At 42.5% G+C, this 23,983-nt stretch overlaps 1 protein-coding gene across 1 annotated transcript in view; it reads left to right on the plus strand.

Annotated features, from left to right (window-relative positions):
- Positions 1-23,374, plus strand: part of ITPKA (inositol-trisphosphate 3-kinase A) — a gene marked incomplete at its 5' end in the record, with an annotated part of 36,382 nt that extends 13,008 nt beyond the window's left edge. Inside the window, 6 exons of the mRNA XM_082282853.1 lie at positions 11,495-11,591; positions 13,755-13,968; positions 15,557-15,761; positions 20,810-20,911; positions 21,981-22,052; positions 22,953-23,374. Coding sequence (XP_082138979.1) covers positions 11,495-11,591; positions 13,755-13,968; positions 15,557-15,761; positions 20,810-20,911; positions 21,981-22,052; positions 22,953-23,156 — 894 coding nt within the window. The 3' untranslated portion in view covers positions 23,157-23,374. The remainder of the gene's footprint in view (positions 1-11,494; positions 11,592-13,754; positions 13,969-15,556; positions 15,762-20,809; positions 20,912-21,980; positions 22,053-22,952) is intronic.
- Between the last annotated feature and the right edge of the window lie 609 nt (positions 23,375-23,983).

The raw sequence follows: 23,983 nt of genomic DNA on the forward strand, positions 1-23,983 counted from the left end.
GGGCACATATCTGGACCTAGATTCCATACTGAAGCAGTGAAATTTGCTCAGATCTTCAGCAAGTGAGTGGCTGACAGTTTAGGATGTTAGAAGCTAAATTATCATGGTAGGAAAGAAAAGTTATGTAAAAACATTTCTAAAATCAATACCTGTCAGTAACCTCTCTCTATATATGTAGATATATACCTGCATGTGTACAATAATTTTAGAAACCCTGATTTGCAGACAAGTATTGGTATGAGGAACTTAATTTTCTAATAGAATGTTTTAATATTTTTAGGAAATGGAAATACAGAGCAAAAAGGGTTCATGTAACTTTCTTCACAGTCCTGCAGGACTTTAGTGTCATAAGACCATTGATGATGAGCCATCTTGGTGCTTATGACAAGGACTCCTTTAAAAGTATTGCAGCTCACTGACAGTGGGAGCAGCCCACTTCTGTCTTGCTGGCAGGTCTCTCCTGTGACTGAGTTAGACCATGATTTTACACTCATTTGTCAAGCTTGTTTTAAAACTCATTGATACCTCAGAAAGCCCTTTTCTTAAACCTTGCCTGAATATTTTGGGTTTGTTGCAAATAAAAGCCATTTGTTCTTGTCCTTCCCAGTGGTCATGGAGAACAATTGACTGCTCTTATAATTATGAAACCTTGTTGCGTGTTAGAAGACAGTTGCCATGCTCTCAGGATAAACAGTTATTTTTACCTCAGCAATATATTTGTTATTTGTCCCTGAATTTTCCCTCAGTATGTCCAAACTTTCTTGGAAGAGTGACTAAAATGGAGCACAATCATCTCAGGTAACCAATAGGTACTTACAGCAACTTTAATTCTGTCCTTGTTCTTCCTATCCTTTTCTATAGAAAAACTGAATTACCATGTAGTAGTCTTCTGCTGTTACATTTCTTTCAGGCAGAATCTCAAAGCTGTGTGGGATGCAGCTCCTGGGGCCCTTATACGAGGATGTATTGAAAGCAGGGTAGGCTTTCAACGTGTCCACTAACTCAAACTGCCAGGGATATGAAGAGAGGGGTCTTTGACCAGTTAGTAGAAAACAATTTTGCAATTTCTGTTGGATGGTAGTGGTTTCTGGAAAATAGGAAAGTGTAAAAAGGGATAAGCATTAAAATTTTCTTTATTTCTCTTTGTCTGTTCAGACTGGAGATTCTGCTGTGGCCACTGAGTCACTGGGATGTTAAAGTGGTGGTAAGCCGAGCCCTGAACTGCTGGGCAGAGCTGTGTCTCCAGGTAACAGACTGCACCACCATTGCAAATAAGATGAAGCACATGCTCAGCTTCCTTCCCAAGTTCACTCTCGGGAGATTAGCTTCTTGAAGTTATTTCCTGGCTTCTTGCCAGAACACAGTCTCACTTGATGTTATGCAGAAACCACACCTGATGTAAATGGATTGGCACTTGGCAATACATTTGGATTTGAGGTCATGTACAGTTCACAAATGACACATTCGCGCCTTAACAAGTTGCAGTTATGTTTTAGGCTAAACTATTTATTGGTCTGTGCACAGAGAAATGTGGATCTGTTTGGGTTTTAAGTATTCCCAAATATTCATCCTCTTTGGAACTGATAATTCTGTGTCCTACCTGATAGGATATTTGGTTTATTTTATCATGTAAAGAGTGTTGTCTTTCTAGATGTCCCCTTCTCATGACTGGAGATGTCAATCAGTGACCCGTGAGATGTGGAGGACGGGCAGAGAATTGTCAAATTACTAGACTTTCTGAAGATTTAAACTGCAGTTGTTTTGGAGGTTAAGAAAGCTTTCTTTCCTTCTGCCACACCATCTGCTAAAGTGGTATTTGATTTACCACATATCTGTTCTGGGTGATGGACAGCCTGAATAAATCTTGAATGCTGGGGCTCTGAGTCAACTTTCGTAGTGAGGAACTTTCCATTTACTTCTTGGATAATAACATTTCAGTTTCCAGCAAGACTGATGTTTTGGCAGAACCCTGGTAGGGGCAGAATGCCGTTGGTTCAGCTTTCCTGTGCTCAGTACGGACAGGTGGCAGAGCTCCATCCTGTTAGAGAACCAGTGTCTTTCAGAGCAGACCAGAAGCTGTGAAAAGAGGGATAATGGCCATGTTTAATACCTGCTATGGAAGGTGGACAGTTTAGTATCCCTTAGGACAGGTAACATTTATTCTTATTGAAGTGAAATCTGTCTTTTAGTCAACAGTGTCGGATTTTACAACATATCTGTGAGGTAAATGAAGGAAACCCTTGTGACAGTGCAGCTTTGAAGCCATCTAATTACTTTATTATTTTGTCTTTTGCCCCAGGAATAATGTAGAGGTTGTAGATATTTCTAACATTTGGTAATAACCAGAAACAAAATGCTGACATAGATTCCTGCAGAATAGTTAGCAGACTGTGGCTCTTGATGCTGTTTGCACCAAGGAAGGCAAGCAAGACTTTTGCTTCTTTGTAGTTCATTTTCCTCTGATTTGGCAGGGAGCGGCTCCTGGAGTGTACAAGTAGAATCCAGCTAAGGAGTGGGACATGGGATTTTGTGCTCCTGGTAATTGAGTCCGATACTGACCATCCATTTCTCTTCCCTTCCCTGCTGCCTTTAGTCCAAACGTAATGAACACTCAGCAAGCTTACCAAGTGTCCTAAAGGGTAGCAAAGCCAAATTACAAATACATCTCACTGCCTGGTGAGGCACCACAGGGGAGAAAACACAGGAACCTGAGGCTTCTGACTTGCAGTGTCGTTTCTGCTTATTGCATTAAGTGTTTCTCATGACTCTGAAGGTTTAGCCCAGCCCATCATGAGTGCAGCACAAACAGGAAATGGAAACCCTGCAGTCAGAGGATACACCTGCCAAAAGCTGGTTGAGCAGCTGTGGCCCTCACCCATGGCTGAGTGCAAAGCCAGAAGCATCAAGGGCTAAGTACAGACTGAGCACTGTTTCTCCTCTAAGGTTTGGAGGCTGGAGGGTGAAAGAGAGGGAGGGAGGGAGAGATGAAGGTGTAGTCACAGTTTGCCTGGCAGTCTGATGAGAGGTGCTGATCAGGAGGCTGCTTGTGTAGCATGCAAACTGCTGCTCTTTAGGAGTGCAAATTCTCCCTTGGTGTTGATTATCAGTCTTACAGCTCCAGCTGGCACTCGTACATCCCAGGAAGATCAACTGTGTGACAGAGCAGGGAGTGTTAAGTTCCCCTGGGGACTTAGGTACAAGGATGGTCAGGGCTGCCAAGGCATCCAGCGTGCTCAGGGATATCCTTGACCAGGGACGTGATTACACTCTTTTTATTCCTTGAGCAAGAGCTTACAACATTTGAAGTAACACAGCTGCCCTGGCAGAAGGCCAGTTGCTGTGATTTGGCCAAATTATCAGTTGGCACTGGTTGGCATAGACCTCAGACAGCGTGAAGAATGATGCTGTTACATGTCAGGGCACAGACTTTCTCAAGCCGATGCTCTCAGCTCCGGACTCTGGACCAGGCTGCCCAGATATCAGTTAGCACAGCGCAGCATTCTGGCCCTAAGTAGCTTTTTGTCTAGTCATAAACACTGACTCCTGTGCAGATTAGTGTTTGGTGCTTCAGGAACCTGTTTCCTGGCCAGGACCAAGAGAAGGTGAAACGTGGTAACAGCAGGTCTAAGTGAGTTGCTGTAGGAGCCTTACCATACCTTGGGAGCTGAATTAAGTGTTGCACTCAGGAGCTCAGTGATAAAGGTTTGTGTGAGGGTTTGCTTGCATACACTTGAGGAGCATTCGTCTTCTTAACTTGCTCTTTCACCTCCCACCCATTGAGATCTTTGTCTCGATTTGTGATTCATGTCTGATTCAGCCAAGTGGGTAGTAGACTTGGCAGCAAGAATCTCCTGAGCTTGAGGATTCCAGGAACCTTTAATAAGGGGTAAGAGCACAGAAGCTGGCTGCTGAAAGTATGAAGTGCCTTCAATGGCAAATTCAGGGTTTTGTTTTTGTTGTTGTTATTATTTGGGGCATTTTTATTTTAGCTATGGGAAAATCTTCCACCTTGCTTCCCTACACAGAACATTTGTGGATATTTAAGTTATATTTCTCCCAACAAATAGGGGGAAAATATTAAGTATTCCTCACTTGGTCCGTGTCTTGTTAGGTGTTTTAAGCTTCTTCAAATACCAGATGATGCCAAAGCCTAGGAGTTGTTATAGTCTGGACAATTAAAAAAAAAGTAATAGAATTTTGATCACCTGCAATCAAAGGCTTTTACTATCTGCTTTAGGTATTTTAGATGCCGGCATTTATGTGTACGTATATATCTGTATATAGTAGTAGAAGAAACACTGAGGATAATTATAATTTGCTTACATTTGGCATAAAAAATGTCAGCTGTTTCAGGATCTGGATCTGACCAAGACAACTGCCTGCCTGTTTCAGATTTGCAAAGGCAACTACACTCAGCCTCAAACTGAAAGAACTGAAAACCAGAATCCCTTGGTAGGCAGATTTTGTGACTGTAACTGGAAAGATACTGTGTTGCTCAGCAACTCTTACTATCTTTTTAAATTTTTGTTTTCTTATATAACATCACTCAAATCCCCAGTTCTCTCCATGAGGTGAAACCATATGGTGAACTGTCCCAGAGCTGTACTCCTTGAAAAAATTAAACTCCTAATAACCATTGAAGCTGGCTGCTGGGAAGCTGCACCCATGGAAAAGTCATCAGTTTGGGGGAAATTGTGCTGATAACAACTTGTCTTGGTAGAGTATTGTGATTTTGACAAAGCAGTAGACACTTTGCTTAGGTATTGTGTGATTATTTTTTTAGTAGGTAGTAATTACAGAACTGTTATTATTGACTACATTCACACAGAGAAAGAAGCATATCTAATTACACAGTACAGTAATTACATTAGGCCAGTAATTTTCTTGGTTGTGGTTGGCTCAAAATTATTTCTTACGGAAGCTTTTTATAGTAGTGGCAGGTATTGACTGCATTGAAACAGATGAGAACGAAGTTTTGTTTGGGCTAGGTTTAGTCCATTAAAATAATATGGTGAATAGCTTTAGACCTACACTTAAGTTCTTTACCTATGTAGGTACAATATGTAAGGTCAAAGCCAATTCAAATAAAGTGGCAAACACTAATGAAAGCAGAGAAGAAGTATATTCATTTCATTTTCCAAAATATTTAAATAATTGAATAAAATGGGATAATTAAGAAAACAAATTAGCTTTCAAACTGATTTCTGTTTTAATAAACTATGGTAGAGAAAGCAGTCAAGGGTTTTGTAAATAAAATTAACTCAGAGGTTTTAAAAAATATTTTAAGTAAGTGTATATACTATAAAAAGTAAAACTGGAGGCCCAGAAGGCCAATGGTATCCTGGAATGCATTAGGAAGAGCATTGCCAGCAGGTCTTGGGAGGTGATTCTACCCTTCTGCTTAACCCTTGTGAGGCTGCATCTGTGCTCCTCAGTACAAGAGAGACATGGAGCTCCTGGAGCAGGTCCAGAGAAGGGCTTTGAAGAAGATTAGGAGACTGGAGCAACTCTTATGAGGAAAGGCTGAGGGAGCTGGGCCTGTTCAGCCTCAAGAAGAGACAACTGAGAGGGGACTCATCAATGTCAATCAATATCTGAAGGGAGGGTGTCAGAGGATGGAGCCAGGCTCTGCTCGGTTGTGCCAAGCAACAGGACAAGAGGCAACAGGCAGAAACGGATGCACAGGAAGTTTCACCTGAACATGGAGAAAACTTCTTTACTGTTCTGGGGGCCATGCACTGGAACAGGTTGCCCAGAGAGGTTGTGGAGTCTCCCTCACTGGAGATAGTCCAGAGCCATCTGGGTGCAATCCTGTGCTGTGTGCTCTGGAATGACCCTGCTTGAGCAGAGAGGTTGGACCAAATGACCCACTGTGATCCCTTCCAACCTGACGTATTCTGTGAAGCAATAATAAACCTGTAAAAGATACACAGAGTTTAGAAGGAACAGTTATGAACAGAAAGTGACCACCTGCTCACACTGATACTTAAGACACCCATGTGAGTAATATGGACCTTGTGAGGACTTGTTGTGTCACTCAGAGTAATATGCATGCTAGTGTGTGACAAGGAAGGAAGAGAAGAGGGGCAAAAAAACCAACCCAGCAGAAAGGTGAGCCACTGGAGAATGACTAATACTGTGCCTGGATAAGTCATAACTGATACCCAGTTTAGTAATTCTTAGTGTTATTTTTGGGCCTGCTCATAGAAGGCAGTTCCAGTTACTGACTGGTCTGATGGGTTCCCAGACACTTGTTTACTTTTCCAGGCACTATTGCTGTGGTTACTGTGCCCCAAACGAGGCCAACACCCATCACCTTCTCATGTGCCCGCTGCTCACTGCGTTGGCCAAGATCCCTGGGCAAGGTGTTGCTCAGTGCTCCTGCATTTTGGGCACATGGCTCTTACAGGATTATTTTGAAATGCGTATAGTAACTTTTTGATAATTATAGTTTTCTGTACTCCGTACAAGTCCCTGTGGAGGAACTTTGTTCCTTCTAGGAGTTGGTGAGACACTGAGTAGGCAGTGGCAACCAGCATTATGGATTAGATTTCAGCCCCCATGTCCCAGAGTGGCAGAATTTAGCCTAAATGATGTAAAGACTTTAAAAGAACGGTGGATAATGATGACTGACAATTAAGTACTCTTTCTTAAAGCCTTTTAGGGAAAAAAAAAGGATTACTAAAAAAAATTCTCATAATCCTTTTGTTTCTTGCTGTCATAATAGCTTTCTTGTGCAGGCTTTGTACTAGTGCACAGGATCTTGGATAAAGAAACAGCTGAAATGTACCTGTTAAAAGGATTCAAGGGTCATTGTTTACAATAGTCTAGCAGAATATCCGTGGTGATTTACCAGCTCAGGCAAGAAACAACTCCTTCACTCTGCTGCTGATGGAATCATGGATGTTTTTAAAGATCCTGTTGATTTCTATTGAATTTTAGTGTTCTTTTGTTCTTTAACTCATTATAGTTTCAATATGCTAGAATTATGAAAGCTGAATTACTTCATTTTTCTGAAGAAAAGGGTTTTCTTATTCCCCCTACCCACAATGTGTCCTAATTTAAGTGTGACTGGTGATTTTATTTATTGTAATTGCTGAAAAGTCCTAAGTAGAACAAATTCTTGTGTATGTTACCTGTTTGTTATTGTTATTTATTGCCTGAGGGTAGTTACATATGTTTCAGGCATTCACAGAACTGGGATATTATTGTTTTCTTTTTACCCTTAAATAAGTGAGAGATTTTATTTATTTTTCCACAGAACAGCAGAGGAAGGTTCAGCTGCCTATCCCCTGTTCCCTTTAGGAATTAGAGTGGCTCTCCTATTCCTGAGGGAGTCAGCATATGCTCATAGAGATGTTAGTTGTTCTGTACTGCCTGTAAAGCAACAACAGCAACCAAAAAAACCCCATCCAATGCAGGGAGTTTGCACTAATATCTTCAGTGTGCTTGCGTATTAGGATGTTATAGCCCTTGTCCTGAAGTGATGGGAGAGTTTCAGGAAAGCCTGGTAGTTCCTGGAGATGAATTCTTGGGGACAGTGGGGTCTGAGCCCAAATCCCTTGAAACGGATGAAATGCCTCCCAGAGAGTTTAATGGATTTTTGTCAGGCAAGCCATCCCGGTGTGTTTGTGCGGGCTCATCATGGCTGTGCCTCTGCACACTGGTCACGTGTGAAGTTGTGTGCTCATCGTGAGAAAAGCCCTGGAGAAAGCTGTGCTCACACAAACCAGTGGCGCTCAGTTACTGCTGCTCTTCCTTAATGGATGGACACAATGGCAGCAACTGCCTTTGTCCAGGGTTGAATAGGGTGGGAATACCTCACCTGGCCAGCATCTTGTCTGCATATGCACAGAGCAGGTCTCCACATCTGCTGCATGGATGTGTTCTTCTCTTCAGAGCTGTGCTTCAAATTCAGGAAAGTGAGTCAAGAGAGTAATTCAGGTAACAGATCAGACGCCGAACCAGAGCTCCTTTGCGTGCATTGTGGCTGCATTGTGTGAATGGGTTTTCCCATTCTCTTCACTGAAATTTTGTCCATTTGCTGCCAGGGACACACTTGCCGTGGCACAGAGTGTCACATGGCCTGCCCCATTGGCAGAAAGCTTGTTTTTCCCTCTTTAGTGCCCCACACCTTTTATTGCTCAGGGGGGTTTATATCATGTGTCACTTAAAGGTCACATTGAATAACTTACATGCTGAGTCTAAGAATGTTAATATTTTTCATGTTTGCTTCTTGACTCCTTTGGAATGCCTTTGTTTTTACTGTTGGAAAACTCTCGAGCATATTGAGGCATATAAAACAGCATCAGTGATGTCAAGAGCATCTGATTAAGGCAATCCTGAATACAGATACAATACAGAGATACCCAAGTTTCCCCTGGGAATCTAGAAGAAGTGAGGTCTTGGAGAAACCCAGGCAGAGCAAAACATCAAGGAAGACTGAGCAGGAGTCTAGAAGAAACAGTGACAGAGGGAGATAAGACTGCGAATACAGATGGGCAGTGGTAGAAGCCCTCTTTGCCATGACAGCATAAAGCAGTGATTTGAAAAGCACGTAATGCCATTGCTAACAAAGAAGAGATCTTGCTTTAGAAATAGAAGTGAGAATGATTCCTCCTACAGCAAGCACACAAAGTTTTCATCTTCCCACTCACACCACTGCTCTACCAGCATGCAGCCCTGCTTGCATCCTGGCAATTTGTACCCTTGGCTGCGTGAGCTGGGAGGCTAGAAATTGAGGTAGAGGAAAGTGAAACTGCTGAACCCCTGCTGCTGGCAGCACTCCCCACAGGATGGGTCAGAAGGCGGTCCTTTCTCTCCTAGTTTGAACCTTCTGCTTTCCCTGTTTTGAGGGGGAGGAAAGGTTTGTGAAGAGATTATTTAAAATTTAAAAAGGTAAATAAAAATTGTCGGTGTCTATTTATTGGATGAGTAACTTAAACATACTTATCCAGGGCAGCTGTAACCTAAGCGGCCAAAGTCCACTTGAGCTGGGGCTGAATTTGGCCCATTGTCTCTCCTTCACGCCCACAATACAAATAAAAGCTTCAGCTTCTTAGCGTTAGGTGGGAGGGAGGAGGTAGGAGAGCCACTGGAGTGTGATGTTGCATTGACAGTTGATGTGCATTCGTTGAGAATCTGTGCTTCTCGTTACTGATGCATATAACAGTATGACAAGTCACTGGGAGACAGGATGCAGCTTGTTAGGAGTGGAACATTATGATGTGGGATCTTTATGGGAGAATTATGGAGCAATGTTGACTTCTGATTAAGGGATGGGGAAAAAGCAGTGTTGCCCTGAAAACTGGTCTGGAATCTTAAAAAAACTAAATCTTTGGCAGGAGCTACATTCAAAGAGGTCATTTTACTTCATAACAATGTTTATTTTCAACTGTTGTTTAAATAACTTGGGACTCTGTCCTTCTGAAGTAGAAACAGCTGAGTAGACTGAAGAGCTTCTGCTATCGGTGAAATCTGACAAATAAATATACAAAAATAATTTCTTTGCTACTTGAAAAACAGTATTTACATTGCACTTTCCTCCAGAAGGAGGCTACAGACATGTTTAAGTGGTGTACAAGAGTCTCTCTCATCCTCACAGAACAGCGGCTGGGTCTGCAATAGACACAAGTCACTGTTCAGCACTGCAAGGCTGCAGTTTGGAACAGCTTAAGGCAAATAATAAGAAATGTCAAATCCAAATAATACAGCATATGAACCTGCAGAAGTTAGTTATGAAATTGGAGTTTAGCTAGAGCTAGTAACATCTGTGGAGTTCTAGTAAGTGTGGCTGAGTCTTCAGAATTCTCAAACATCCAGGATTTTCTCTGGATGCTTCCTCTCACTGGCATAGTGTGTTTTCAAAAGGACTGTCACTGCATGGGGCACATATCTGACCAAGACTTAATTTCAGCTTGAACTCCATTAAGAAACAAAGTTAAATAGGTAGAAGCAACCTCATTTCAGAGTAAGTATGCTCATATGGTAATTATATTGTTATGTCCAGTTTAATTTGAAGCGTAACTTAAAGCTTTCTTGTGAAGACAAATCTTTAAAAAAGAAATTGCATGTGTCTGTGGGTTCATATATCCTCTTGATACATTCTAAGATCGCTGCAAGCTTTTGCCCTCACATGATGACCAGTGTTGCTGAAGGGTACCTTATAAGAAATGTGGTATAAGTTAATAAATTTGGGGAAGCTGGCCAGGTCAGAGTGTGTTCTGGAGAGCAACATTTTTGCCTGTGTATTATTGCCTGCAATTTCACATTTTCTGTTTTTCACTTAGACTGTAGAAGACAATAAAAATTAGGTATCCTAAGCACCCCAATCTCCAGGTCAATATCCCTGCTAGAGAAGACACAGTTGTTTTGAATGTGTGTTTTTCAGTTGATGACCAAGCACTTAAACTTGTTTTCAGTGACATTAATGCCTCCTGTTGATTTTGGTGAACTCCAGTTGGACCATTGATAAACACTTCTGTAAATGCAGCCTAATCGTCAGCTACACTTGATCTCAACAAAACTCCCTCAGCACTAAATTGTCATGCATAAGTATCATCCAGCTCCATTTTTCTTCTCCAGCAGGGTATTGTGTTCTAGTGATAGAAGAACTGAGCCTGCTCTCCTTCTTTGTAAGGCACTTTGGGATCGCTCCAACTGTAACATGAACGCTGGTGGGCTGTGGTTCTCTCCCACCTGGTTTTCAGTTCCAGAGCATGAGACTTTTTCACTTTCTACTTTTTTTTTTCCTTCTGTCTTTGCAACAGAGCACTCAGCTGCTCTTTGTGAGCAGCTGTTCTGTTTCCCTGTCTGCCTGCAGGGGTACCCAGGCAGCTGCACTCAAAGGTCGCCAGAGCAATGCCCAGGTTTGTTAAACAGTAACAGGATTGGGAAGGAGGGGAGGGATTAGGAAAATTCATGACCTGGAGTAGATTCTACAGCAGGCTGTCTGAGGTGCTGAGGGACTTGGGTGAGCTCTGTGTCCAACTAGAGAAGCGCTTTCTATGCATGTATCACAGTAAGATTCACCTGCTGACTCAGGGAAAGCTGTTAATCATGAGGTGATGCTGAAGTTCCCTGGGAAAGGAAGTGTTGCTGACAGTGACAGGCAGTTTATGTGCATGTCTCATGGAAACTTAAATGTGCGTATGTGTGCATGTGTGTGTTCGTTCAGCGTCTGCTGTCCACATACTGGGTGACTCACACACAGAGGGCGAGGTGTGGCTAAGAACAGGCCTGTGACGTGCAGTCTGACTTTTTTTTTCTTACAGGCAGCTTTCTTGTGTATGGCAGAGTGTTATCTTTATTTGTCCATTCTTGGGTTTGTGTGCATATTTTCCCAACGATGATGATAATGTTTGGTTTGTGGTTCCACCTTTGAGCACTTACAAATTAGTGAGGAGCAACTCAATGTGCATGAAACTATGTAATATATTTGTGGCATGCCAGGATTTCAGCTTTTGCCCAACTTAAGATTTCTTTTCTTTTCCAGAAAAAGGCATGGCATACAATTAAAACCATGGTAAACTTACCAGTCATCAGCCCCTTCAAGAAACGCTACTCATGGGTGCAGCTGGCTGGGCATACAGGTGAGAGGGGTATCTTCAATGTGTTTGTCTCTGGAGTGAGGATGACTGCAGCAAGGAGAACAGTCTTTCTCTGTTTCCTTCCTTCCTTCAGGTAAAAAGGAAGCAGACAATATCACATAAATCTGTGACCTAAAACATATTTCAGTTGTGGTGTGGATAGGGAAGTGGAAGTGATATACCTGAATAATGAGATGAGCAGGGAAGCAGTGGTCAGACTCTGGAGAAGGGCCAGGCTTGTAAGGTGATATGTGTAAAATACATAGGGAAGCAAGAGATCGGGGAATTAAAGCCGTAATCTGTCTGATGCTGTTGGTTGTGGTATGGGATCATTTTTCTTGACTTAGTAGCCAGTAGTTAGTTCTCTAGTGAGAAGGATTACTGTTCATGACTGTATGTGCTTCAGCCTGGAGAAGGGCAGTGTTTCTAATACCACTCCAAACCCCTCATCTGAATGTAGGTCCTTGGGTGGAAAACAAATACGAAAATTGCCTTGCTGACCAGGTGTTTGCATTGTCAATCTGTTGTTGTTCACTGTATGAGTGCAAGGAGCAGCTCAGTTGGTTGGTTCTAGTTTTGTGTCTGTAAAAATTGGTAAGTGTGTTCCTGATGTAGCACACCAGGCTGATGCAGGCTTAGTTTCATTTATCAGGCAGAAAAACAACAAAGGGAAGTGATCAGGTTTGTGTCTCTCCTGCTTCATGTAATTCCTGTGCGGTGCTAGTGGGGGTTTATTAGTACACATGTGGGCAGGCACCTACGCTGCATCGTGCTGTAATGCAGTGCGTGAACCACCTCTGTGTATGCTAATGCACTAATACAGTGCATTTCAAAGCTGTGCTGAGAAATTTACTGAGCCCTCGAAACTGAGTAGCTGCAATTTGCACAGTGTTGTTGTTGGGTCTGATTTGTATCAAAGTGCCAAGATGACCCAGTCTTAATGCAGTTTTTGTCACAGATGTATGGAGTTGGCTTCATCTGTGTGGAGCGATACACTGGTCATGTAATCATAACCCTTCTGGAGACTGCTGTAGTAGGGTGGAAGAGGAGGGTTAAGAGTTTACTAGAAGCTGATTAGGAGAGATACTGTTCCAGTTTCCTTTTAGTAGTTTTCTGTGGTTGGGTTTACTCCATCCTTTCTGCAGCTGTTCTTCTCTGATACGACAGTGTTTTTCTGAACTAGAACCTGGGCTGTTACCAGCCTTGCCCTTGTGCCGAGGCAGTGCTAGTTCTAGGATTTGTCAGAGGAGAACCAGTTGGCAATGGCGGAAGGATTCTGCTGTGGTAAAGGTTGAGTGTTATCCCCAGGATTAGTGAGGCTTCTACTTTGGTGCCCAATTTATTTCATATAGATCTAAAGGATACCTCTGAATGAAACGTGTACTTTCCTCAGATGCTGTCGGCAGGCTGCAAGACAGGAGAGCATTTGGAAACTCTGGGCAGGTGGAGTCTGATTACTGCTAATTGTGGCCTCTGCAGATGTCATTTGTCCTAGATACCATTCAGACACAGGGCTGTAAAAAGCACCATCGCCCTCCAGACTGTACCTGCAGGGCATTAGCAGATTAGCAGGTTTCCAGAGGAGAGGCAGTACCTGCAGGCAGACAGAGGGGCAGTCACAGCCTGTGTGTGTGTGGTTGGAAAGGGCAGTGCTTGGCTTCTGGCCTGTTCTGGCTGTTTAACTATCACTGATTGACTGCGCTGCCTCTGTCCGGACACGCTCAGCAGGTGTATATAACTTGTGTGAGGATTAAGGACAAAGCCAGCACTGGCAGTGTTATGCAGCTTTAAAATAGCCTGTCAGAGGATTAATGAATTCTGGTTCATGGCTTCTTCCTGTGCATTTTAGTAAGTATAGTACTGTTTAATAACCTAGCAAAGATTAACATAGAAAAAAAACCCAAACAGCCCAATGGCCTGAAGCAACTGCACTGCTTAAAGCTATAAATTCTGACATGGGAATCTATCCAAACGGACTTTAACTGCTAACAGCTGTTTGTCCTGTATGTTTTATTTTTTATGAAAAGCAACCTATCTCTTCTCTTCAGGGGAAGTCTTTAACTGCTGCCATGAGACTGAGATAGATGAAACTGAAATGGTGGGGGAAGGGGTTTTTCTTTTTTGCACGTCAATCTTGTCAGCAAATGTTTGATTTTCTTTTTTTAGGGAGTTTCAAGGCAGCTGATAGTGGGAAGATTCTCAAACGCTTCTCAGAGAATGAAAAGGAGTGTTTTGAGCGACTGATGAAAGACCCACTACGCTCCTGCGTCCCTTGCTTCCATGGTGTGGTGGAGAGAGATGGCGAGAGCTACATCCAGCTGGATGACTTGCTTACTGATTTTGAAGGGCCAAGTGTGATGGACTGCAAGATGGGGATCAGGTGGGGTGAATGAAAGAGAATGTGCTTTCTCTGCATTTGAAGGAGGGGGGACATATGGTCCTGCTCACAAGTCATCTTGGACAACCTGAGGACAGTATGTCCCATTATTGCCAGATTGTACATGGATTCTGGAAACTATCTGATCTATAGGCTCAAAAACTATCACATCAAGAAATTTTCAGGGGTGATTTAAGACAAAGTTTCTCTGCAGTGGCCTGATAATACATGGGAAAAAAATGTCATGATTTATTCACCTCCAGTTCATTGAATCCTTGTGTGTGCAGTGATTCAGAAGGCCTCACAAAGAGTAAAATTTCCATCTCCCAATGTAAATGACTGAATAGCAGTGTGAAAGCCCATTTCCAGTGCTTGAATGTATCTTCACTGGTATTGATCTTTTCTGTAAAGAGTTGACAATTTGCTCAGGACTGACCTGTTTTTTTCCCTACTCTGACATCTTGAAGTGTTGCCATCGTTTTGTTCTCCAGATTCCCACTTTCTTTTCCATTCATTGTGATTAAGATGAAAACATCAAAAGTACTATCTAAGCATAACAACCAGATAGGGATCTGTTGAGATCCTGGAGTAAGGTAACAGTACACAGAAGTATGAGCTGTCATAGTAATCTTTTGGGTGTCAGCTCAGATGCTCAAGAGTTATTGTCATAAATTAGTTACTCTACTTACAGGAATGCAGATACACCTTTTCAAATAGATGCAAAATTTTAAATGAATTAGAAATATGTAGCACTGGTATGTTCAGAAGAAAGAAAAGGATTTGCAACAGTACACATTTTGTTGAAAGTAGGTGACATTCTGGCAGTGAGTGACATCATCTCCTAAATGCTATCCTGGTTTGTTACTCTATGATGAAGAAAGTAACATTCAGGCAGCTGACAAAGTAGCAAGCTTTACAAAACCAGTGGAATGTAGAGAACATGGATTGTGCCTTTCCAATGGCTGCTGGCTTAACAGATTGAGTGATAAGAGCAAAATGTGGAAGTTTTGTGTCCCTTCACCTTCCTGTTCTTAGTTACCTCTTCTGGTTTGGAACTGCTCTGATAATCTGCTTTACTCTTTAGTTTTTTCTATATGAAGAGTGATTCTGTCTTTCACTGAGATGCATTAAGTAAAACTTAAACTTTCTGAGGCCTAAAAAAATTGCCAATGACTGATGTCAAGTTTTTTGAAGAGAGAGAATGCAGTAAGTCTTCAATAGCCCTATTTGTTTTTTTGATTGCATGTTAAGTGATCTTTCCTAACTGTCGTCTGAAAACGCAGTTCTATTTTATGGCACAGTGGGAATTCAGCTTTCTCCTATTCTATAACCAGGAAATAACAATAAGTTGTAACAGTAAGTAAAGGTATAGTTAGAACAAGAAGTGAATTACAATTCCTGATTCCTGGGGCTGTTTCACTAAATATGCCTGCACAGTCATTGCTCTGTGTACTTTGGTTTCCCCATGTGCAAAACTGGGGCAATGATAAGGCTTACTTTCCTGGTTGATGTTTCTTGAGGCTGGTTTGTAAGCTGTAAAAAGAAATGTTGGGGCAGTTCTTAAGGTCATGTTGGGATGTGATGTTTGCAGAACATATTTGGAGGAAGAGTTGACTAAGGCACGAGAGAAGCCAAAGCTGCGTAAGGACATGTACAAGAAAATGATTGAAGTGGATCCTCTTGCTCCCACGGCTGAAGAGAATGCCCAGCATGCTGTCACCAAACCCCGGTACATGCAGTGGAGAGAAACCATCAGCTCTAGTGCCAACCTGGGCTTCAGGATTGAAGGGATTAAGGTAATTGTTTCACCTCTGCCTGTTCCTGGAGACTGAACTTTGTTGGATGTGTTGATTAATCAAAAATTAATCAAAATTAAATCAAAAAGCTTGTGCACATCAGTCTCCAGCTTTTCCAAAGGATTATGTGAAAATGCACTGACTGAAACCACAGAGTTCACTCTATTGTAGTTTTAAAGCATTCATTGTAATTGTAACAGAGTTTCAATGAATTTAAGCTTCAAATATACGTCAGCCATACTTGAATCAAGTATATATCACAGAGACCTTGCAGGAAGGACTCAAGGAGGTACGCAGTGCAGATAGAATGAAAATGAGACTGTTGTCAGGAGGAATTCAGAACAGAAGTATTGACTCCCTCTCTGCATGCAATTACTTTTTTTATCCAGGAACTATACATATTTATTCCAAGTGAATCACAGTAGAGTGGTTTTGTTGCAGTTATGTTTATTGGCAAGGCATGTTAAAAGCATTTGCTTAGATACCCATGGGATCAAGGAAACCACTTTTCATTTTAAATACATGATGAGATCCAGTATGAATGGAGCTGGAATAAAGCCAGAACAATACAAAATGAAATTTCTCCATCAGCCAAGTCCATCTGCTGTTCTTGATGGATAAGTTTGTGTCCCTGTACCATTCCTAGGATACTACCTTAAGCCACAGTGGAACCTGGGCAATTTTCTTTCCTACTTATTACTTACTTACCTTTTGTAGAATCATAGAATGGCCTGGGTTGGAAAGGACCTTAAAGATCATGTAGTACCAACCCCTGTGCTGTGGGCAGGGGCACCCTCCACTAGACCAGATTGCTCAGAGCTCCATCCAACCTGGTCTTGAACAATTCCAGGGATAGGGCACCTACAACTTCTCTGGGCAACCTGTTGAGTGCCTCACCACACTTGCAGTGAAGAATCTTTTTCTAATACCTAATCTAAACCTACTCCCACTTAGAAAGGACCCCTTGTCCTGTCACTACCTGCTCTTGTAAAAAATCCCTCTCCATCTTTCTTGTAGGCTTCCTTCAGGTACTGGAAAACCACAATTAGGTCACCCCAAAGCCTTTTCTTTTCCAGGCTGAATAATCCCAATTCCCTCAGCCTTTCCTCATAGGAGAGGTTTTCCATCCCTCTAATCATTTGGTGGCCTCCTCTGGACACACTCCACCAGGTCCATGTCCTTTCTGTGCTGAGGACCCAAGAGCTGGATGCAGCACTCCAGGGGGGGTCCCATGAGAGAGGAGCAGAGGGGCAGAACCCCTTCCCTTGCCCTGCTGGCCACGCTGCTTCGGATACAGCCCAGGACACAGCTGGCTTTCTGGGCTGTGAGCACACATTGCTGGGTCATGTCCAGCCTCCTATCCACCAGCACTCCCAGGTCCTTTTTGGCAGGGCTGCTCTTGATCTGTTCATCCCCCAGCTTGGATTGATACTGGGGGTTGCCCCTGCCCCAGGTGCAGCACCTTGCACTTAAACTGCATGAGATTTCCATCGGCCTACATTTGAGCCTACCCATGCCCTTCTGGATGGCATCCCATCCTTCAGGTGTGTCAACTGCACCACTCCAGAACCTGGATTACTTTTGTTTCTATTTCACAGTTCAAGCACATAGAAATAAGAAAGGGATAAAAGAGGGCGATGCTGATGAACAGAGGCTCTTTAAATACTTCTTTCTTCTCTGCTTCCCTGTGTGTCTTCTCTCTTCCTTATTCATAGATTCTCCTGCTGTGATACAGGAACTGGGGCTTCCAGCTCATGCAGTGCTGGCCCCGTGTGCTGTGCCACCCACTCCTGGCTGTTAGACACAGGCACCCTCATGCAAGAGGTGTCTGGGTGGTAGATGAGTAGATGATCTGTCTCCAGTGCAGCCCAAACATGTGATCTGTCTTGCCCTTTAGCCAGCTAATGATGTTATCAAGATACTTGTTTTATTCCTATACACCTTAGGTCTTTGTATGCTTCTCTGTGTAATGGAATCAGAAACCCAGATGATCTTGAGGCCTTTCAAGTATGTTCTTGGAAAGATCGTTGGTGAGTGAAGATGTACAGATTTGAGTCCTGGAGAGTGACTGAGATAAGGGAGCACAGGGGAGCTTCAGAAAAACTTCCTGGCTTGTACTTGTGTGGATTTGTTGGTTGTCAGAGGTAGGTAGGAGCAGTATGACACACAGACTGTGTAGTGTTTCCCACTGTGGAGACACTGCTGTAACTGTGCAAAACATGAATACTTAATCCTTGATTAAGCACAGGAAGTACTTTGGAGCACATTCCCTTTATCTCCCTGTGCTGTGAGGCATGTAGGTATCATTTTCTTAAATGATTTTTTTAAATGGAGAAAAGGTGGCAGAAACTGAATTGTTCAGGCACTACAGGTAGTCAGTACTCCCTACACTGTTCCACTGGAGGTGAACAGTGCATCCTGTTCTGTATTGTTGCAGAAAAGCAAAGCCATTCTGCAGGGATCCCCATTTTGGTAGGAAAGCCTGTAAGAGTCAGTGGTGCCAGCTAGTGGTTGATGGTTATAAGGGGATGTTCTCCCTAACTGCACTGGTAACTTCTGGAGTTAGCTGATAAGGTATGTTGGCTGTGGTCATTCAGAAATTTTCCTGGCCTGTGGCTGCTTGAATAAGAAGCAAAAGCAAAGAAAGTGAAATCATATAAGCCCTTCTGTGAACCAGCTGCTGATAAATGAGATCTGATTCACCATATGCACTCCTTCAGTAGTGGGGTACCTGTTCTCTTTAGGTTGATCCATTTCTTTTCCTTGCCTTGCTTCTGGATCTCTGAAATCAAGTCAAGTTCATTTATGGGATTTGTCACTTTTCCCCCTATCAAAAATACTTTGAACCATTTGATGTCCCTACAGTTGAAACCTGTTGCTCAGTATCTTGTGGCTGCCTGATTCCAAATGCACATTTCCTCTCTGGCAGAGGCTGTCTGAAGGCCAGGCATCACAAATATTTTGTCTACAATACTAAGCTAATGTTTTGCAGAGCAGAGATGCCTGGGGCTCAGATTTGGGATTTCTGTCTTCCCATTCTGACAGTGAATGTCTGTGCAGTTTGAAAAGTTACTCTTCCTTTGGTACCATTTCTTTAGTTGTAGATCAGGGATAGCTATTTTCCCAGGAGGACATCAGATTTGATTCATAAATCTTTGTGAATCCATTAAGTTAACTCAGAGCCCTTTAAGGGAAGTCTGCAGAGGGCTCTGAGCAAGACCTCATGGTTTAAGATAGATAGCACTGTTTTTATGGAGCTGTGACACCTGCCCTCCTGTGAGCCGTGTCACTGTCACATCTAATGAGAAGTACTGCAAACGGCCCACAGGCTGCACTGTGTGACAGACTGCCCTGCTGTGCGGGAACGTATGCGGAGTCTTTAGCAAAGGCGTGACTTCAAGGAGTGAGTCAGGCAAGTGCTTCTTGAGGATCAACTACATCCAGAGTTGTTGCAGATCCCTGGTTTAGAATACTGGCATGGTGCCATTCAAAATCTGGATATTGTTTACAGCAAGTAAAGACAGGCAGTAATTATGTTTTCTGCCAACCACTGGAAAGGAGCAAAATCATAAAAGTGTTTCTCAACCACAGGGAAGCAAGCAACTGGTTTGTCCAGACACAAAAGGTTAGAAAGGGAACACTGAGCAGCTATTCCAGACTTTGCTCTACAGTCCGCAGCATAGCGAGAAATTATTTTTAAAACAACCTTACTCCAGTGAAGAGGTACGAGATGAAGTTCCAGATTTGTGTGTGCTATTGAGTATTGTCACACATCAAATCAGATGGCTTCTAACTTTCACTGCCTACCTGCTGAACTGATCTGGCATAACGCGCGCTCTGTTGCATGAGCACTCTGGAGTTTTAGCATTATTGAATTTTTTTCATGTATACTTTAGAAACCAAGTTCAGCTGTGGAATAAATAGTGTTTCACCTGCTGAGACTGGACCTGAATTTGTCATTTTGGTGCAGTGATTTAACATGTAGGAGAGAACATATTGTATTAACCTGCTGATTTACTCATAATGAAAATAGGGGATTGGACTGATAAAATGGAGAGGAAAACAGTTTGATAATCCTGCAGGCTTTTAGTGGATTTTTGTTACCAACTGTAATAATTGCTGTATTTTACATGCACATCATAAAATCTCCTGTTTGTGTCTCTTGAAGCAGCAGGGATGCTCTTGGAGACATGCATATTCATATATTCTATGTTTACAGATACCTCCAATTCATGCACTGCTCTTATTTACTTGTAGCTCCAGAAGCACATAAAAATACTCATTTTTTTCAGTAGCAGGGTGCTTCTGTACTGAATCTTACTGCTAGCACAAAAGTACTCTGAATTTCTCCAGGACACACTTGGAACAAGCATGCCTACAGTGTCCTTTGCCAAAATTCACTCACCTGCTTTGTCACTGCTAGCACTGTGAATCCCAAGTTGTTCCTGCCTGCAACAGATTTCTGTTCTGTGTCTTCTGGGACAGATTGTATGTTCAAAGGTATGTTTGGAACTGAATCCTAACTGTGATTCTTTGATTTCCCATTGAAAAACAGAAACAACAACAAAAACCACCACCACCACCAACCCCCTCCCAATAACAATAAAAAAAAATCCTCACCAAAACCCAAAAGAAACCCCAAACTAAAAGGACTAGTAAAATTGTTTTTGGAAATGTTCCCTTACACCCTCAGCCAGGGTTTCACTAGCTAGACAAGAGTACAACCAAAGAGGTCTCTGTGGTTTGCCCCACTGAACTGCTAGCACTGACGTGAGAAAACCCTCCTGCAAGCTGGTAATATCATGAATTGTTTTTTTTAAACTTGCACTCAACAGGAAATGAGCTGCCAGTGCCATTTAAAGTTATCCAATCAGCTTTTGTATTTCTTCTCTTCTCTTGCTTGGTTTATCTGTTCTCTTCCGGTTCAACGACTTGCTTTCATCTGGTTAGCGAGGGCTGAGCTGTTGGTGGTTCAAGAGGATTGACTGATGAGGGGAATGATATGGGTGCAGTATAAATAATCTCTGTCTGTGTGCGGTTTTGTGCAGAAGGCGGATGGAACATGTAACACAAACTTCAAAACTACAAAGACACAGGAGCAAGTTCTACAGGTTTTTGTGGAATTCATTGAGGGCAACACAATTATTCTGGTGAGTCTGAGCTCTTCACGTGCACTGATCTTGGACCAATGCGCTTGTTTCAGGTCCATGCTTTCTTTGGTACATGAAATATGAGTTAGACTACCAAGGAGGTAAGTGGTCTTGACTTCCAGTTGCTCTCAGGAGGTGGGGTGGATATGGGGACTTGGTGGATTGCTGAGGAGAAGTTGACTGAGACCAGTCATGTCAGCTCTTGGCATGAGTTGACTCCAAGTGCCTTATGCTATCAACATGGTATTCCAACTAACTTATGGCTTGCCATCAGCTTCAACCATGGATGTTAGATGCATTAGATGGGTGATATCTAAGCAAGGATTGTGTTGGCAGGAAAACTTGTGATTTGGGAATTCAGTCTGGAGAGGATAAAATCAGAGCGTGGAGGCAGGAAGTGAGATTGGTGACTAGCTGTGCTCCATGTGTGAAACTTATCTCAAAGAGGAATTCCTGTCTGCTAATTCATGGGCAGCACAGCTGGCATGTGGTAGATGGCATAACACATGTCTTGTCTTTGGAACTTCAAAGGATGCTGTAATGTTTTGCTGCACTGTGGAAGCCATTATGAAGGCAGATTAGCACTTCAGGAGGAGTGTGCTTGGTAGTTCAGGGCAGCATTAAAATCTGCACCAGAGCTTTATACATTAGGCCTTGATTCTTTTTATCTCCTCTCTGCCTCCACCATGGTTGGAGCCCCTTATTTTTCTAACACAATTTCTTTCTTTTCACTTTGGGGAACTGGAAGATTTTTAATTCCTTGAAACTTTTTCTCTTTATTATAAAGAAAAAAAAAATTTTGCAGAAAGCCTCATGACATCCAAATCAAGGCAGATAAATATTCTTGGTGTAACACATGCAGCAGATGAACTCCAGTCTGTTAATTCACTATGAAAGCTTGAAATGTATTTTCATATTGACTTTCAAATGATGAACCTGTTGTTTTGAAGGACTTCTAGCCTAAAATGGTCTCTTCATTATATTGAGTCTTGTAAACAGATTATCTTTATTCAGTTTTCAATGAAATGTTTATGGGTTGGTTTGGGTTTTTTTTTTCTTCTTCCTCCAGAAAAAATACCTCAAGCGTCTGCAGGAAATTAATGTCATTCTTGAATCCTCAGACTTCTTCAAGCGACATGAGGTGAGCAGGGAGTGTAAAGCTGTGGAGGTGCTTTGCTTCTTTGTTTGGTCATTCACGTGTACTTCGGAACAGCCTGCTGTATCAGTAGAAGGTGGTTTGTAGAAGAAAGCTAATGCATGTTGACAACACAGACACCACAAAGCCTCTGTCACAGTGATACAGAAGATTAAACTAGTTGAGGAATAGTAAATCCTCCTATCTTTATGACATCCCAGCACTTACAGCTCTGGGTCACTTCATGGAATAGTTTATTAGTACCAGTTTCCTGTGGTTTCTCTAATCTTGATGTGCTCCAATGGAATATTTACAGGGGAATGGTAACATGGAAGCTTGCATTTGGTACAGTAGCAGTACAGTAGCATTCAGTTGTAGTTTGACAATGAAGGCTGTGTTAATTATAAGGGATTTATGTTGAAATACCATTTAATTCTGCTGTGCATGTTCTCTGTGTGCTTTGCTGTGCAGAAGGCATCATTAGCATTGTAACTTCTGCTTGTTAACAGCTCAAGATTTTGAGATTAGACATTTTATTTTGCCTTGTTGCTGTTGCCTTATCAATAGAGATATTTTTGTTAATTATGGGTCATGATCTGTCTTTGAAAGGAGTTACTGGCCTTTGCTGAATTGTTCAAATTGAGACCTGATGCTAAGTAAGATGAAGAATTACTTTTCTTCCTGTTTTTTATTGAGTCCCGTTTCTTATCTACACGCCCATTTATACCTTACTGATTGATATAGTTGTGCAAATGGGGCATGTAAATCATCAATGTATAAGTGCAGCCCAAAAGTCTGTTGGGTCACAGGTGAGCTGAGGAGATCATCTTCTTAGCAGGAAGTGCTAAGTGATGGGGGAGGGCTGAAGGTGTATTTTTAACCACACTGTCTCAATCTGTGTTCCAGGTCGTAGGAAGTTCACTACTCTTTGTACATGATGGCAGTGGGAATGCTAATGTGTGGCTGATCGACTTTGGAAAGACTACCCTTCTTCCTGATGGGCAGACACTGGATCACAGGATCCCCTGGCAAGAAGGCAACAGGGAGGATGGGTACTTGCTGGGATTGGACAATTTGATTGGCATCTTGGAAAGCATCACTGAAAGATGAGTTGAGAAAGGCAAAAAACTTGCAGGGCTTCTCTGTAACTTTCTGCTTTACTGAAGTAGAAGGAAACTCAGCAGGAAACCTTTAACTCTTAAACTCCTGAGGTCGTCAGTGCAGAGGGAGCTGCATCCAGAACCCAGCAGTCAGTGATCAAAGTTAACTTTGCGTCAGCCCTCTATGAACCTAAATAAATCACTCCAGATTGGTCTGTGTTGCACCAGACGAACTTGAGACTGGTCCTCAGAGAATGAAGACCTCCATACTCGGGAATCACACCAGCATGAGTCTGTGTGATAAACCAGAATGATTCTGATTTCTGGCAAAATGGGACTCCAGATTACTTCTTAGTGAACCAGGGCAAATGCTTGGGAACTCAGGGCAGGAAAAACACATTTTCAGGGAACTGTATCGTTTTGAAACCAGATTGGTTTTTTTCCTCTCTAATTCCAAGTCCTCTTGCTCCTGTGTACACTATAGGTTGGACCAACGACTTCTGCTGCATTATGTTACAGTGTGAACAAGGTGCAAATGGGTGATATTCACAAGAAACTGGGAGCAAAGAGAGACAGCAGTTTGTAGTGGCTTGATGTGACTAACTGCTGTTGACCATTCCTCCTCTTCCCTACCCTAGCCTTGCTTCTATCCAAGAACAGCCTTGGCTTTTTCTGTAGCCACTCAGGAGATTACAAATACTCTAGGGAGAGAATAGCAGCCTATTGTCTCCAAAAACTTTTGACTTTCCGACTGGATGGGCTGTTGGAAATGTTACTGACTTGGAGAGTTTGGCCTCTTGCAGCTGAACTGCAGCTCTAAAAATCACTAATGATCTT

The sequence above is a fragment of the Coloeus monedula genome (genome assembly GCF_965178545.1).
Source record: "Coloeus monedula genome assembly, chromosome: 6".
Lineage (NCBI taxonomy): Eukaryota > Metazoa > Chordata > Aves > Passeriformes > Corvidae > Coloeus > Coloeus monedula.